The sequence below is a fragment of the Rhinoderma darwinii genome, chromosome 3 (assembly GCF_050947455.1).
Source record: "Rhinoderma darwinii isolate aRhiDar2 chromosome 3, aRhiDar2.hap1, whole genome shotgun sequence".
NCBI lineage: Eukaryota > Metazoa > Chordata > Amphibia > Anura > Rhinodermatidae > Rhinoderma > Rhinoderma darwinii.
In genome coordinates, this window is record NC_134689.1 from 1 (window position 1) to 19025 (window position 19025).

At 49.2% G+C, this 19025-nt stretch overlaps 1 protein-coding gene across 1 annotated transcript in view; it reads left to right on the forward strand.

Moving 5' to 3' along the window:
• Nucleotides 1–9672: 9672 nt before the first annotated feature.
• PLCZ1 (phospholipase C zeta 1) overlaps nucleotides 9673–19025 on the forward strand; it is a 34297-nt gene continuing 24944 nt past the window's right edge. Inside the window, exons 1-4 of the mRNA XM_075855622.1 lie at nucleotides 9673–10091; nucleotides 12675–12801; nucleotides 13638–13869; nucleotides 16532–16733. Coding sequence (XP_075711737.1) covers nucleotides 10042–10091; nucleotides 12675–12801; nucleotides 13638–13869; nucleotides 16532–16733 — 611 coding nt within the window. The 5' untranslated portion in view covers nucleotides 9673–10041. The remainder of the gene's footprint in view (nucleotides 10092–12674; nucleotides 12802–13637; nucleotides 13870–16531; nucleotides 16734–19025) is intronic.

Sequence of the window (19025 nt, forward strand, 5' to 3'; positions counted from 1 at the left end):
ACATCATCACCATGTGGGCGGGATCTCCCCTCACTATAACTGTATGGGTGAGATCATCACAATGTGGGCGGGATCTCACCTCACTATAACTGTGTGGGTGACATCATCACAATGTGGGCGGGATCTCCCCTCACTATAAATGTGTAAGTGACATCATCACCATGTGGGCGGGATCTACCCTCTCTATAACTGTGTGGGTGACATCATCACAATGTGGGCGGGATCTCCCCTCACTATAACTGTGTGGGGGACATCATCCCAATGTGGGCGGGATCTCACCTCACTATAACTGTGTGGGGGACATCATCCCAATGTGGGCGGGATCTCACCTCACTATAACTGTGTGGGTGACATCATCACAATGTGGGCGGGATCTCCCCTCATTATAACTGTGTGGGTGACATCACAATGTGGGCGGGATACCACCTCACTATAGCTGTGTGGGTGACATCATCACAATGTGGGCGGGATCTCCCCTCTCTATAACTGTGTGGGTGACATCATCACAATGTGGGCGGGATCTCAGCTCACTATAACTGTGTGGGTGACATCATCACAATGTGGGCGGGATCTCCCCTCATTATAACTGTGTGGGTGACATCACAATGTGGGCGGGATACCACCTCACTATAGCTGTGTGGGTGACATCATCACAATGTGGGCGGGATCTCCTCTCTCTATAACTGTGTGGGTGACATCATCATAATGTGGGCGGGATCTCCCCTCACTATAACTGTGTGGGTGACATCATCACAATGTGGGCGGGATCTCCCCTCACTATAACTGTGTGGGTGACATCATCACAATGTGGGCGGGATCTCCCCTCACTATAACTGTGTGGGTGACATCATCACAATGTGGGCGGGATTTAACCTCACTATAACTGTGTGGGTGACATCATCACAATGTGCGCGGGATCTAACCTCACTATAACTGTGTGGGTGACATCATCACAATGTGGGCGGGATCTCCCCTCACTATAACGTGTGGGTGACATCGTCACAATGTGGGCAGGATTTAACCTCACTATAACTGTGTGGGTGACATCATCACAATGTGGGCGGGATCTAACCTCACTATTACTGTGTGGGTGACATCATCACTATGTGGGCGGGATCTCACCTCACTATAACTGTGTGGGTGACATCATCACAATGTGGGCGGGATCTCACCTCACTATAACTGTGTGGGTGTCATGAGTGAAGTTCGGGTTCAGTCCCAGACATGGCGTCTTCAGTCTCCTGTGATTGGCTGACGTGATCTCTCGCTTGTCACGGTGTCTGTGTTATTTCATCCCGCGGCGATCTCATCCGTCATTGAGTCTCCTCCATTGTAACGCTGATAACCGGAGCCGCCACAATCTATTCTTCTGCGTCATGGCCTCGTTTTCTTCAGTTGATCGGGCTGACGCCATTTTCTTGGGGATTTCTACAGCAGAGACCCCGCCAGCTCGGATTACTTAGGGTCCAGTGATGAAGATTTAGGGAGATTTCCCAGAGCCGCTTCATTAATAGAGAAGTGTGTGCGATATAAGAAGCGGGAGAAGACGCGGCGCTATAATATATATAATGATCACTGCGCTGTTATAATGTTATAATGTTACTGTTCTCAGGTCGTGGCGGGAGAGTTTGAACAACCAATGAGATTGTTGCTTTAATTTTGTAATCGGCATTGGCAGTATGAGGGCTGGACTGTAATTGGCTGCTGGGGATGATGCCGCGCTCAGCTCAGTGTCTGATTGGGTGTGATAGTCTGCGGTGATTGTGTCCGCGCTCCGCTGCGTCATCCGTTAGTCCAGGGACATTGTGGTTGATGTGTTTCGAGTCGGCTCCGGGGATTCTCGCAGAAGATCCGGACATTTTATTGTCCGTTTGCTGCTTGGAAAGTCCTAATCCCAGATCTGAGCGTTTATATGATGAAGGTCGGTGTAGGAACGTGGGACGGGGGAGCGCTGCGCTCTGCATTAACCCCTCAATGCCCCGTCTCTTAATGAAGGGATTATGTATAAATATAACTAGTCGCCTCCATGTCAGTATCGTGGGCCGTATAGAAGGACCGGCCTCCGCCCCCCCCCGCAGACACTGTAAGATTCTGGGGGTCCGCGTGCGGGTCATGTGATCAGACGGGGCAGATACGTTTATAAGAAAGCGCTCGGTTTTAGAATAAATGTCACAACCTTTCACCTGACCCAAATCACACACAGGGGGGATTTTACATCTTTACATTCTAAGACCACCGGGAATGATGACGTTAACGGCCATGGAAACCTTTGATAGCTGTGATAATCTCCCCAGGGGGCGCTGTCTTGAAGATGTGGGGCCGTGGTCATGACTGCCAGGAGAAGAGCCCCCTACTAAAAAGCTGTAGATCCTGCATATTTATTGAGGTTACTGTTCCTTTAAATGCCCCTCCCCCTTTCCGCCGCACTCGGCAGTGACTGGAGAGTCACCGCAGAGTCATGACCCGTCCAGGAGTGAAGAGGTTAATGAATCACCATGTCATTGGCGGTGTGGCACTGAGATCTGCTGCTTCGGCGTAGTCGCAGTTGTGTTTGTTTTGGCCGAGGACCAACGTCTGTATTTACATAATGACAATGACAAGAACGCAACGTATTCAGCGCGGCGAGACGAGCGGAGGGGTCAGAACGGGGACACAACCGCCGAGGATTCATCACTACGTCCACACGTCTGCGTTCAGGTTCACGTTCTTCTGCTGCGTCAAAACGAGAAAAAACGGAAGCACCGGATCCGTCACATGAAGGAAACCAACGCCGCCAACGGAACGAATTCACTTTAAGGCCCTGTTCACACCTGCGTTCTGTCCTTGCGCTGCTCTGCTCCGTCAATGGAGCAGAACAAGGGTATAATGGAAGCAGCGACACCAGCGCCGCCGACGAAATCCATTCACTTTACTCGTTTCTGTCGTGATGGCCGCGGTTTTACCGGAGACAATATCACATCGTGCTGCGCTATTAATATGGGGAATCTCGGCCCGACCTGCAACAAAAGTCCTTAACGGAGCCTCTTACAGGATAAAATAGAACTGCACGCGGCGCTGTAATGTCCAGCAAAAATAACGGAAACTGCGATGGAGGCTCCTAACACAGATATGTACAAAGCTCATCAGTAACATCATCACCATCATCATCACCATCATCACCATCATCACCATCATCATCCTCATCATCCTCATCACCACCATCATCATCATCCTCATCATCATCATCATCCTTATCACCATCATCATCATCACCACCATCACCATCATCATCCTCATCATCCTCAGCACCACCATAACCATGATCATCATCACCACCATCATCATCACCAACATCATCATCACCATCATCATCATCATCATCATCATCATCCTCATCATCCTCATCACCACCATCATCATCATCCTCATCATCATCCCCATCATCATCACCAACATCATCATCCTCATCAGTAACCTCATCACCATCATCATCATCACCACCATCACCATCATCATCATCCTCATCATCCTCAGCACCACCATAACCATGATCATCATCACCACCATCACCACCATCACCATCATCATCACCATCATCATCATCATCATCATCATCACCACCATCATCATCATCCTCATCATCATCCCCATCATCATCACCAACATCATCATCCTCATCAGTAACCTCATCACCATCATCATCATCACCACCATCACCATCATCATCATCCTCATCATCCTCAGCACCACCATAACCATGATCATCATCACCACCATCACCACCATCATCATCATCATCACCATCATCATCATCATCATCCTCATCACCACCATCACCATCATCATTCTCATCACCACCATCATCACCATCATCATCATCCTCATCATCCTCACCACCATCATCAGCACCACCATGATCATCATCATCACCATCATCGTTGTCATCATCACCATCCTCATCATCATCATCATAATCACCATCATCATCATCATCACCACCATCATCATCATCCTCACCACCACCATCATCATCATCATCATCATCATCACCATCATCATCATCGTCATCACCACCATCATCATCATCATCATCAACACCACCATCATCATCACACATCATCATCATCATCACCACCATCATCGTCATCATCACCATCATCATCACCACCAACATCATCATCACCATCATCGTCGTCATCATCACCACCATCATCATCACCACCATCATCATCATCATCCTCACCACCATCATCAGCACCACCATCATCATCATCATCACCATCATCGTCGTCATCATCACCATCCTCATCACCACCATCATCATCATCATCATCATCATAATCACCATCATCATCATCATCCTCATCACCACCATCATCATCATCACCATCATCGTCATCACCACCACCATCATCATCATCACCATCATCATCACACATCATCATCACCATCATCATCATATCACCACCATCACCACCACCACCATCATCATCACCATCATCGTCGTCATCATCACCATCATCATCACCACCAACATCATCATCACCATCATCGTCGTCATCATCACCATCATCATCACCACCATCATCATCATCATCACCACCACCATCATCACCACCACCACTATCATCATCACCACCATCATCATCACCACCATCATCACCATCATCACCATCATTATCGTCATCACCACCATCATCTTCACCAACATCATCATCACCATCATCATTATCGTCATCAACACCATCATCATCACCACCATCATCACTACCATCATCGTCATCACCATCATCATCATCATCATTATCGTCATCACCACCATCATCATCATCACCATAATCACTACCATCATCATCGTCATCACCATCATCATCATCACCACTACCACTATCATCATCATCATCATCATTCATCATCATCATCCTCATCATCCTCATCATCCTCATCATCCTCATCATCCTCATCACCACCATCACCATCATCACCATCATCATCACCACCATCGTCACCATCATCATCACCTCCATCACCATCATCATCATCATCCTCCTCATCCTTGTAGTTTAGAATCTTCTGTCCCTGCTGTAATGTAATTATCTCTCAGTGCACTTTCATTAGAGTTTGTGATTATACACAGCAGCCAATCTGAACAAGCAGAGCTGCAGTATAAAGTATGGAAGAGGGATATAGCAAAATCAGCAGGAGGTGGAGAAAATGCAATTACGCTGAAGTCACTGACCATAGCTGTTCCCAAATAAAGCAACAACACAGGAGTAAATAAATTGCATGTAAATAATACCCCATGGGTCAGTCAGATGTAAAATATAACTATCTGATACTGCTACCAGCACCATGTAGATATAAGAAATTATCTGCAGACAGATTTATTCATCTCCCATATACTCACTAATAGTCATGTATGTAGTGAGCTCCCTCTAGTGGTGACTGCAGGCAGCAGAATGTTATCATGTAACTCTATGGGAGCTGTATATATCTGTATGTAGTGAGCTCCCTCTAGTGGTGACTGCAGGCAGCAGAATGTTATCATGTAACTCTATGGGAGCTGTATATATCTGTATGTAGTGAGCTCCCCCTAGTGGTGGCCGCAGGCAGCAGAATGTTATCATGTAACTCTATGGGAGCTGTATATATCTGTATGTAGTGAGCTCCCTCTAGTGGTGACTGCAGGCAGCAGATTGTTATCATGTAACTCTATGGGAGCTGTATATATCTGTATGTAGTGAGCTCCCCCTAGTTTTGGCTGCAGGCAGCAGAATGTTATCATGTAAGTCTATGGGAGCTGTATATATCTGTATGTAGTGAGCTCCATCTAGTGGTGACTGCAGGCAGCAGAATGTTATCATGTAACTCTATGGGAGCTGTATATATCTGTATGTAGTGAGCTCCCCCTAATGGGCAGCAGAATGTTATCATGTAACTCTATGGGAGCTGTATATATCTGTATGCTGTGACTTCCCCCTAGTGGTGGCTGCAGGCAGCAGAATATTATCATGTAACTCAATAGAAGCTGTATATATCTGTATGTAGTGAGCTCCTCCTAGTGGTGGCCGCAGGCAGCAGAATGTTATCATGTAACTCTATGGGAGCTGTATATATCTGTATATAGTGTGTTCCCTATAGTGGTGGACTGCAGGCAGCAGAATGTTATCATGTACTTCTATGGGAGCTGTATATATCTGTATGTAGTGAGCTCCCCCTAGTGGTGACTGCAGGCAGCAGAATATTATCATGTAACTCTATGGGAGCTGTATATATCTGTAAGTAGTGAGCTCCCCCTAGTGGTGATTGCAGGCTGCAGAATGTTATCATGTAACTCTATGGGAGCTGTATATATCTGTATGTATGTAGTGAGCTCCCCCTAGTGGTGACTGCAGACAGCAGAATATTATCATGTAACACTATGAGAGCTGTATATAGTGATCTCCCCCTAGTGGTGGCAGCAGAATGTTATCATGTAACTCTATGGGTGCTGTATATATGTGTATGTAGTGAGCTCCCTCTAGTGGTGACTGCAAGCAGCAGAATGTTATCATGTAACTCTATGGGAGCTGTATATATCTGTATGTAGTGAGCTCCCCCTAGAGGTGACTGCAGGCAGCAGAATGTTATCATGTAACTATATGGGAGCTGTTTATATATGTATGTAGTGAGCTCCCCCTAGTGGTGGCAGCAGAATGTTATCATGTAACTCTATGGGAGCTGTATGTATCTGTATGTAGTGAGCTCCCCATAGTGGTGACTGCAGGCAGCAGAATGTGATCATGTAACTCTATGGGAGCTGTATGTATCTGTATGTAGTGAGCTCCCCATAGTGGTGACTGCAGGCAGCAGAATGTGATCATGTAACTCTATGGGAGCTGTATATATCTGTATGTAGTGAGCTCCCCCTAGTGGTGGCAGCAGAATGTTATCATGTAACTCTATGGGAGCTGTATATATCTGTATGTAGTGAACGCGCCCTAGTGGTGGATGCAGGCAGCAGAATCTTATCAAATTACTCTATGGGAGTTGTATATATCTGTATGTAGTGAGCTCCCCCTAGTGGTGGCTGCAGGCAGCAGAATATTATCATGTAACTCTATGGGAGCTCTATATTTCTGTATGTAGTGAGCTCCCCATAGTGGTGACTGCAGGCAGCAGAATGTGATCATGTAACTCTATGGGAGCTGTATATATCTGTATGTAGTGAGCTCCCCCTAGACCTGACTGCAGGCAGCAGAATGTTATCATGTAACTATATGGGAGCTGTTGATATATGTATGTAGTGAGCTCCCCCTAGTGGTGACTGCAGGCAGCAGAATATTATCATGTAACTCTATGGGAGCTCTATATTTCTGTATGTAGTGAGCTCCCCATATTGGTGACTGCAGGCAGCAGAATATTATCATGTAACTCTATGGGAGCTGTATATATCAGTATGTAGTGAGCTCCCCCTAGTGGTGACTGCAGGCAGCAGAATGTTATCATGTAACTCTATTGGAGCTGTATATAGCTGTATGTAGTGAGCTCCCTCTAGTGGTGACTGCAGGCAGCAGAAGGTTATCATGTAACTATGGGAGCTGTATATATCTGTATATAGTGAGCTCCTTCTAGTGGTGGCTGCAGGTAGCAGAATGTTATCATGTAACTCTATGGGAGCTGTATAAATCTGTATGTAGTGAGCTCCTTCTAGTGGTGACTGCAGGCAGCAGAAGGTTATCATTTAACTATGGGAGCTGTATATATCTGTATGTAGTGAGCTGCTTCTATTGGTGGCTGCAGGGAGCAGAATGTTATCATGTAACTCTATGGGATCTGTATATATCTGTATGTAGTGAGCTCCCCCTAGTGGTGACTGCAGGCAGCAGAATGTTATCATGTAACTCTATGGGAGCTGTATATATCTGTATGTAGTGAGCTCCCCCTAGTGGTGACTGCAGGCAGCAGAATGTTATCATGTAACTCTATGGGAGCTGTATATATCTGTATGTAGTGAGCTCCCCCTAGTGGTGGCTGCAGACAGCAGAATGTTATCATGTAACTCTATGGGAGCTGTATATATCTGTATGTAGTGAGCTCCCTCTAGTGGTGGCTGCAGGCACCAGAATGTTATCATGTAACTATGGGAGCTGTCTGTATGTAGTGATCTCCCCTAGTGGTGACTGCAGGCAGCAGAATGTTATCATGTAACTCTATGGGAGCTGTATATATCTGTGTGTAGTGAGCTCCCCCTAGTGGTGACTACAGGCAGCAGAATGTTACCATGTAACTCTAGGGGAGCTGTGTATATCTGTATGTAGTGAGCTCCCCCTAGTAGTGACTGCAGGCAGCAGAATGTTATCATATAACTCTATGGGAGCTGTATATATGTGTATGTAGTGAGCTCCCTCTAGTGGTGACTGCAGGCAGCAGAATGTTATCATGTAACTATGGGAGCTGTATATATATGTATGTAGTGAGCTCCCTCTAGTGGTGACTGCAGGCAGCAGAATGTTATCATGTAACTCTATGGGAGCTGTATATATCTGTATGTAGTGAGCTCCCTCTAGTGGTGGCTGCAGGCAGCAGAATGTTATCATGTAACTCTATGGGAGCTGTATATATCTGTATGTAGTGAGCTCCCTCTAGTGGTGGCTGCAGGCAGCAGAATGTTATAATGTATCTCTTTGTCTTTGGAGGGGCATTTGCTTCTGTAAAATATGTTGACCATTATATAATATGACATTAATCTGCCGGATGTTCTTGGACTTTTGATTGGTTCAGTTTTTCTGCCCTGATTTGTGATATTTCCTCCGCAGGTCGGGTAACATTACAGATGACGTTATATTTATTATGTTATTGCTGCATATGTTTAGCTGTGTACTAAAAATGACAAACCCCCGACCTATGAATGATTTCATTAAAGGATAAACCTCTGGGGAACCTCCTGGCTGGAGGACTGACCTTCCCCGGGGTAGGGGGTGATGTATACGCTCTACCAAGTCTGAACATGGAAGTAGAAGTACAATGTCCTGCAATCAGTGCTGCATATAGAGGGGGGAGGGATCTTATAACCTCCCTGTGGCCCCCGCTGGTTCACGCCTCTCTGTACTGCTGCTTGCTGGTGGGGGTCTGAGTATCTCGGGGTCTCCCTGTAGTTGCTGTGAATGTGGATTGGTGAGTCCTCTGCAGGTGCACATGGCCTATAACAAATGTGGATGAGACCAAAAGGAGCGGGCCCCACATGTTAGGGCCCTATAGCCGCTGCCTGGGCTTCTCTGACGTACACTTTAGTGGATACAAAGAATCATATAAAAGTAATAAGTCACAACCCCGCCCAGCACCGCCCCCCCGCTCAGCACCGCCCACCCACTCAGCACCGCCACACCCCCGCTCAGCACCGCCCCCCTGCTCAGCACCGCCCCCCGCTCAGCACCACCACACTCCTACTCAGCACAGTTCCCCTGCTCAGCACCGCCCCTCCCTCGCTCAGCAACGCCTATCCCGCTCAGCACCGTCACACCCTTGCTCAGCACCGCCCCCCCTCCTCAGCACCACCCCCCACTCAGCACCGCCCCCACTCACCACCGCCCCCCACTCAGCACCGCCCCACCGCTCAGCACTGCCACACCCCCGCTCAGCACCGCCACACCCCTGCTCAGCACCGCCCCCCGCTCAGCACCACCCCCCACTCAGCACCGCCCCCCCCGCTCAGCACCACCCCCTTCTCAGCACTGCCACACCCGCTCAGCACCATAAAGTTATTACATAGACAATCACAGATTGAACGTAGACCCCCCACATCTAGTGTCTGTGCCCAGGGGCCACATCATGGGTCCTCTAACACTATAGGGACAGAATCCTCTAATGAATCCCCTTCCTGTGTTCTCTCTGTGGCTTCTCTTTGTGTGGTTGAATCAATGCAGAGATAGCAAGATCAGGAGGACAGAGTATATCAGGAAGAGAATGTGCTGATCTTGTGAGAGGGCTGGTATTGGCTCCTACTATGACATCACCCCCCACTAATGTGATGTCATCGGAGCCTTACAGCAGATCTGTGGCAGGTTAGAGCGGGCACTGGGCATGAGTAGCACATACATTGCAGCTTCCACCACCAGCGCCAGCATGGACGACACATATCCTTTGCTTATAAATCACTTATGTATAAGGGGAACAGTGGGGAGGGCGAGATGGAGGGCGCAGGACAGGAGGGCGAGATGGAGGGCGCAGGACAGGAGGGCGAGATGGAGGGCGCAGGACAGGAGGGCGAGGTGGAGGGCACAGGACAGGAGTGTGATTATTTCCTGCTTGATGTTATGTAAAGTCTTATTACTGTTGTATGTAGTAGATGCGTCATTAAGGACAATTGGGCCCCTGATGACATGATTCTGGGGGCCCCTGAGTACCTGATTCTGGAGGCTCCTGAGTACATGATTCTAGGGGCCCCTGAGGACATGATTCTGGGGGCACCTGAAGACATGATTCTGGGGGCCCGAGGACATGATTCTGGGGGCCCCTGAGGACATGATTCTGGGGGCCTCTGAGGACATGATTCTGGGGCCCAACTTTTTCAGTTCCCCTTTATATTGTAATCTTTGTTGCTATCACAGGATACAGTAGCAGGAGAGAAACTGCTACTGAATATTGTAAACGTAACTGAGGATGATGATGATGATGATGGTGATAATGATAATGGTGGTGGCGATGATGATGATGATGGTGGTGATGAAGGTGATGATGAAGATGATGGTGGTGATGATGATGAAGATTATGGTGGTGATGATGGTGGTGGTGGTGGTGAGAATGATGATGATGGTGGTGATGATGGTGGTGATGATGATGGTGGTGATGATGAGGATGATGATAATGATGGTGGTGATGATGATGATGGTGGTAGTGATGATGATGATGATGATGGTGGTGGTGATGATGATGATGATGGTGGTGATGATGATGATGATGGTGGTGGTGATAATGATGGTGATGATGATGATGATGGTGATTATGATGATGGTGATAATGATGATGATGGTGGTGATAGTGATAATGATGGTGATGATGGTGGTGGTGGTGGTGATGATGATGGTGATGGTGGTGATGATGATGGTGATAATGATGATGGTGATGATGATGAATGGTGGTGGTGATGATGATGGTGATGATGATGATGGTGGTGATGATGATAATGATGGTGATGATGATGATGGTGGTGATGATGATAGTGGTGGTGGTGGTGATGATGATGATGGTGATGGGGGTGATGATGATGATGGTGATGATGATGGTGATGGGGGTGATGATGGTGATGATGGTGGTGGTGATGATGATGATGGTGATGATGGTGATATTGATGATGATGGTGATGATAGTGGTGGTGATGATGATGGTGATGATGATGGTGGTGATGATGGTGATGATGATGGTGATGATGATTATGGTGATGATGATGGTGGTGATGACGCTGATGGTGATGATGGTGATGATGATGGTGGTGATGATGGGGGTGATGATGATGATGGTGGTGGTAATGATGATGATGGTGGTGATATTGGTGATGATAGTGGTGGTGATGGTAATGGTGGTGGTGATGATGATGATGATGATGATGATGGTGATGGGGGTGATGATGATGATGGTGATGATGATGATGGTGGTGGTGATGGGGATGGTGATGATGATGATGATGGTGATGATGATGATGGTGGTGATGATGATAGTGCTGGTGGTGATGATGATGGTGATGATGATGGTGATGGGGGTGATGATGATGATGGTGATGATGATGATGGTGGTGGTGATGGGGATGGTGATGATGATGATGATGGTGATGATGATGATGGTGGTGATGATGATAGTGCTGGTGGTGATGATGATGGTGATGATGATGGTGATGGGGGTGATGATGATGATGGTGATGGTGGTGATGATGGTGGTGGTGGTGATGATGATGATGATGATGATGATGGTGATATTGATGATGATGATAGTGGTGGTGATGATGGTGATGATGGTGGTGATGATGATGCTGGTGATGACGATGATGGTGATGATGATTATGGTGATGATGATGGTGGTGATGACGCTGATGGTGATGATGATGGTGGTGATGATGATGGTGGTGATGATGGTGGTGGTGATTATGATGGTGATGATGATGATGGGGGTGATGATGATGATGGTGGTGGTGATGATGATGATGATGATGATAGTGGTGGTGGTGGTGGTGATGATGATGGTGATATTGGTGATGATGGTAGTGGTGGTGATGATGGTAGTGATGATGATGATGATGATGATGGTGGTGGTGATGATGATGATGGTGGTGGTGATGATGATGATGGTGGTGGTGGTGATGGTGGTTATGATGATGGTGGTGGTGATGATGATGGTGATGATGATGATGGTGGTGATGATGGTGGTGATGATGATGGTGATGATGATGATGGTCGTGGTGATGATGATGACGACCCTGGTGATCTCCCACCTCTACTGACATATGTGTTCACGGTGACGCGGTTCCTTCACGCTCATCATGTGACTGTTGTGTTGGTGTCAGGACCCCTCGGGGGAGGGTCTTGATGATTATTAGCCTCCAGAACATTATATTGGTCCCCTCTGTGTCCTCAGTGGACCCCCGGCTCTATATTACACTCCTCCTTCTCGGAGGTTCTCACACTTTACACTTCCCTTTGGTGGAGTTTTCCTAACACAACGTGCACGTGCCTGGAGTCCGCGGTCAGACATGGAGCCAGCGAGGGGGAGATGAACTATCAAGATGTGGTGGACACGCTGAAAGGGTTAAACGTCACTCTGGACACCAATCATCTGAGAGCCCTGATAAAGGTGACCACACGTCTCCATACACAATGATGGGGGTGATAATACTGGTAATACTGAGGATGTGGATGATAGTGGTATTGGTGATGATACTGGTGGTGATGATGGTAGTGATGATGATGATGGTGGTGATGATGATGATGATGATGGTGATATTGATGATGATGATAGTGGGGGTGATGATGATGGTGATGATGGTGGTGGTGATGATGATGATGGTGGTGATGATGATGGTGATATTGATGATGATAGTGGTGGTGATCATGATGGTGATGATGATGGTGATGATGGTGATGATGTTGATAGTGATGATGATGATGATAATGTTGATAGTGATGATGGTGGTGATGATTCCATGCAGTCCACCTCTCCTCCCATCTTCCATGTTGTGTTGATGGTTCCTGTGATTGTCTCCATCCTTCTTGTTGCTAATCATCGTCTTCCTCCATATTTCTCTTTTTGGGTATATGGTAAGATTGTGCCCCCGCCCCCGCCCGCACCCCCGCTATATAACTCGGTGCGTGGGAAGAAGATGACTCCAGGGCATTTATGGGGTGTCTCGATTTTTGGGGAGACCTGCTCGTCTGCAGCTGTTTTATTGTTTAGCGCAGGTGGAGCAGGACAGTGTTCCTCAGTTTGTACCTTGGACGTTGGCGTTGCCCTTGGCGCATCTTTCTTCTATGGTCGCTGCCCCCCGGGCACCGCTGTCCTATCTCCATGTGTGATGATCTCATGGGCTCCCGGTTTCCTTTAGTCCCTCGGGTCGGACATTTGGATGAATGTGGAGAGGAGATATTTTCCTGGTTGTGTTGGTCCATCTTGTTTGTCGTGCCCACCTATAGGAGCAGGATCCTGACAGATCCGGCCTCGTCCACTTAGAAGCCTTTAAATCCATCTACAAGAGGTTCGTCCACCGCCAGGATCTGCTGCATCTGTTTCACAGACTCTCCAAGGACCAGAAAGTCCTCACCTCAGAGAAGCTTCTAGAATTCCTGCGGGACGAGCAGTGCGAGGCCGACGCCAACGAAGACGCCGTCAGACAACTGGTGGGGAGACATGAGCTGATGCTGGAAGGTACAAGGAGCCTCCCCCCGGCCCAGGCCACTGCCCACTACAGGGTGGGGGCAATGTATGAGTGTGGGCGATAGCAGCCGCCTCTGGTTACACCTGCTGTGGAGCGCACACCCTGAAATCAGAGCCCCCGCTGTGGAGCGCACACCCTGAAATCAGAGCCCCCGCTGTGGAGCGCACACCCTGAAATCAGAGCCCCCGCTGTGGAGCGCACACCCTAAAATCAGAACCCCCGCTGTGGAGCGCACACCCTGAAATCAAAGCCCCCGCAGTGGAGCGCACACCCTGAAATCCAGATTTGGCGCGGCTCGTTACTCAGATTTGGCGCGGCTCGTTACTCCGATTTGGCGCGGCTCCTTAATCAGATTTGGCGCGGCTCGTTACTCTGATTTGGCGCGGCTCGTTACTTACATTTGGCGCGGCTCCTTACTCAGATATGGCGCGGCTCGTTACTCATATATGGCGCGGCTCGTTACTCAGATATGGCACGGCTCGTTACTCAGATATGGCGCGGCTCGTTATTCAGATTTGGCGCGGCTCGTTTCTCAGATTTGGCGCGGCTCGTCACTCAGATTTGGCGCGGCTCGTCATTCAGATTTGGCGCGGCTCGTTTCTCAGATTTGGCGCGGCTCGTTACTCAGATTTGGCGCGGCTCGTTACTCAGATTTGGCGCGGCTCGTTACTCCGATTTGGCGCGGCTCGTTATTCCGATTTGGTGCGGCTCGTTATTCCGATTTGGCACGGCTCGTTACTCAGATTTGGCACGGCTCGTTACTCAGATTTGGCGCGGCTCGTTACTCAGATTTGGCGCGGCTCGTTATTCCGATTTGGCGTGGCTCATTATTCCGATTTGGCGCGGCTTGTTACTCAGATTTGGCGTGGCTTGTTATTCCGATTTGGCGCGGCTTGTTACTCCGATTTGGCGCGGCTCCTTAATCAGATTTGGCACGGCTCGTTACTCTGATTTGGCGCGGCTCGTTACTTACATTTGGCGCGGCTCCTTACTCAGATATGGCGCGGCTCGTTACTCATATATGGCGCGGCTCGTTACTCAGATATGGCACGGCTCGTTACTCAGATATGGCGCGGCTCGTTATTCAGATTTGGCGCGGCTCGTTTCTCAGATTTGGCGCGGCTCGTCACTCAGATTTGGCGCGGCTCGTCATTCAGATTTGGCGCGGCTCGTTTCTCAGATTTGGCGCGGCTCGTTACTCAGATTTGGCGCGGCTCGTTACTCAGATTTGGCGCGGCTCGTTACTCCGATTTGGCGCGGCTCGTTATTCCGATTTGGTGCGGCTCGTTATTCCGATTTGGCACGGCTCGTTACTCAGATTTGGCACGGCTCGTTACTCAGATTTGGCGCGGCTCGTTACTCAGATTTGGCGCGGCTCGTTATTCCGATTTGGCGTGGCTCATTATTCCGATTTGGCGCGGCTTGTTACTCAGATTTGGCGTGGCTTGTTATTCCGATTTGGCGCGGCTTGTTACTCCGATTTGGCGCGGCTCCTTAATCAGATTTGGCACGGCTCGTTACTCTGATTTGGCGCGGCTCGTTACTTACATTTGGCGCGGCTCCTTACTCAGATATGGCGCGGCTCGTTACTCAGATATGGCGCGGCTCGTTACTCAGATATGGCACGGCTCGTTACTCAGATGTGGCGCGGCTCGTTATTCAGATTTGGCGCGGCTCGTTTCTCAGATTTGGCGCGGCTCGTCATTCAGATTTGGCACGGCTCGTTTCTCAGATTTGGCGCGGCTCGTTACTCAGATTTGGCGCGGCTCGTTACTCAGATTTGGCGCGGCTCGTTACTCCGATTTGGCGCGGCTCGTTACTCAGATTTGGCACGGCTCGTTACTAAGATTTGGCGCGGCTCGTTATTCCGATTTGGCGTGGCTCGTTATTCCGATTTGGCGCGGCTTGTTACTCAGATTTGGCGTGGCTTGTTACTCAGATTTGGCGCGGATCGTTACTCAGATTTGGCACGGCTTGTTACTCAGATTTGGCGCGGCTCGTTACTCAGTTTTGGCGCGGCTCGTTATTCAGTTTTGGCGCGGCTCGTTACTCAGATTTGGCGCGGCTGGTTACTCAGATTTGGCGCGTCTTGTTACTCCTGGGTGTGAATCTGACGGATCAATAATCGTCCTTTGTGCCGGGTCTGGAGATTGTGACAATTTAATAGTTGGGGAAAAGAATATTTTATCTCAGACTCGGATCACACAAACTCCGGAGCCGCTGAGAACCGCTCATGAAAAACGGAGGCTGGAGCTGCCAGGGGTCTGAGGACGCCCCAGTGTCCAGCGAGAGCAGATCCCCCCAAATACTATAGAGCCGGGGTCACTGTCTTGTAGCGTATCGTGGAGCGATTAACCAGCGGTGGGAAGTGGAAGCGACAAAGTAAGACGACGAAGAAAGAAGACTAAGAAGTGCTGCGAGCGACCGCCAGTGAAGTACACGGCCAATGACGGTGTCTGCGGGGAATTGCGGCACCACATCCTGCCCCACAGCTTTATATGAGGGACTGTACTGTGATGACATATTAGTGTAACTGCGTAGCCATGCTCCTTGGGGAAGATTGGCGCAGTGCGGTGATAGACAGGTCTCAGCTATGTCCTGATGTGAGGTGGCGGTCCCTGACCCCTGCTCTGACTCTGCTCTCTATTTCAGCGCGGAAAGAGAACTACATGACCTTAGAGGGGTTTGTCAGGTTCATGAATTCAGCAGATGACCACATCCTGCGGAGGGACCACACCCGGGTCTATCAGGACATGACCCAACCGCTGACCAACTACTATATATCCACGTCCCACAACACCTACCTGCTGTCCGACCAGATCATGGGCCAGAGCCACTTGTTCGCATATAGCAGGTAAGATACAGCAATATACAGGGGGGTCTGAGGTAATACAGGGGGGTCTGAGGTAATACAGGGGGGTCTGAGGTAATACAGGGGGGTCTGAGGTAATACAGGGGGGTCTTAGGTAATACAGGGGGGTCTGAGGTAATACAGGGGGGTCTGAGGTAATACAGGGGGGTCTGAGGTAATACAGGAGGGTCTGAGGTAATACAGGGGGGTCTGAGGTAATACAGGGGGGTCTGAGGTAATACAGGAGGGTCTGAGGTAATACAGGGGGGTCTGAGGTAATACAGGAGGGTCTGAGGTAATACAGGGGGTCTGAGGTAATACAGGGGAGTCTGAGGTAATACAGGAGGGTCTGAGGTAATACAGGAGGGTCTGAGGTAATACAGTGGGGTCTGAGGTAATACAGGGGAGTCTGAGGTAATACAGGGGGGTCTGAGGTAATACAGGAGGGTCTGAGGTAATACAGGAGGGTCTGCGGTAATACAGGAGGGTCTGAGGTAATACAGGGGAGTCTGAGGTAATACAGGGGGGTCTGAGGTAATACAGGGGGGTCTGAGGTAATACAGGAGGGTCTGCGGTAATACAGGAGGGTCTGAGGTAATACAGGGGAGTCTGAGGTAATACAGGGGGGTCTGAGGTAATACAGGGGGGTCTGAGGTAATACAGGGGGGTCTGAGGTAATACAGGAGGGTCTGAGGTAATACAGGAGAGTCTGAGGTAATACAGGAGGGTCTGAGGTAATACAGGGGAGTCTGAGGTAATACAGGGGGGTCTGAGGTAATACAGGGGGGTCTGAGGTAATACAGGGGGGTCTGAGGTAATACAGGAGGGTCTGAGGTAATACAGGAGGGTCTGAGGTAATACAGGAGGGTCTGAGGTAATACAGGGGAGTCTGAGGTAATACAGGGGGGTCTGAGGTAATACAGGGGGGTCTGAGGTAATACAGGGGGGTCTGAGGTAATACAGGAGGGTCTGAGGTAATACAGGAGAGTCTGAGGTAATACAGGAGGGTCTGAGGTAATACAGGGGAGTCTGAGGTAATACAGGGGGGTCTGAGGTAATACAGGGGGGTCTGAGGTAATACAGGGGGGTCTGAGGTAATACAGGGGGGTCTGAGGTAATACAGGGGGGGTCTGAGGTAATACAGGGGGGTCTTAGGTAATACAGGAGGTCTGAGGTAATACAGGAGGGTCTGAGGTAATACAGGGGGGTCTGAGGTAATACAGGGGGGTCTGAGGTAATACAGGAGGGTCTGAGGTAATACAGGGGGGTCTGAGGTAATACAGGGGGGGTCTGAGGTAATACAGGGGGGTCTGAGGTAATACAGGAGGTCTGAGGTAATACAGGGGGGTCTGAGGTAATACAGGGGGGTCTGAGGTAATACAGGAGGGTCTGAGGTAATACAGGGGGTCTGAAGTAATACAGGGGGGTCTGAGGTAATACAGGAGGGTCTGAGGTAATACAGGAGGGTCTGAGGTAATACAGGAGGGTCTGAGGTAATACAGGGGGGGTCTGAGGTAATACAGGGGGGTCTGAGGTAATACATTAGGGTCTGAGGTAATACAGTGGGGTCTGAGGTAATACAGGGGGGTCTGAGGTAATACAGTGGGGTCTGAGGTAATACAGGGGGGTCTGAGGTAATACAGGGGGGTCTGAGGTAATACAGGGGGGTCTGAGGTAATACATTAGGGTCTGAGGTAATACAGGAGGGTCTGAGGTAATACAGGGGGGTCTGAGGTAATACAGGGGGGTCTGAGGTAATACAGGAGGGTCTGAGGTAATACAGGGGGGTCTGAGGTAATACAGTGGGGTCTGAGGTAATACAGGAGGGTCTGAGGTAATACAGCGGGGTCTGAGGTAATACAGGGGGGTCTGAGGTAATACAGCGGGGTCTGAGGTAATACAGGGGGGTCTGAGGTAATACAGGGGGGGGGTCTGAGGTAATACAGGGGGGTCTGAGGTAATACAGGGGGGTCTGAGGTAATACAGCGGGGTCTGAGGTAATACAGGGGGGTCTGACGTAATACAGGAGGGTCTGAGGTAATACAGGGGGGTCTGAGGTAATACAGGAGGGTCTGAGGTAATACAGGGGGGTCTGAGGTAATACAGGAGGGTCTGAGGTAATACAGGGGGGTCTGAGGTAATACAGGAGGGTCTGAGGTAATACAGGAGGGTCTGACGTAATACAGGGGGGTCTGAGGTAATACAGGAGGGTCTGAGGTAATACAGGAGGGTCTGAGGTAATACAGGAGGTCTGAGGTAATACAGGAGGGTCTGAGGTAATACAGGGGGGTCTGA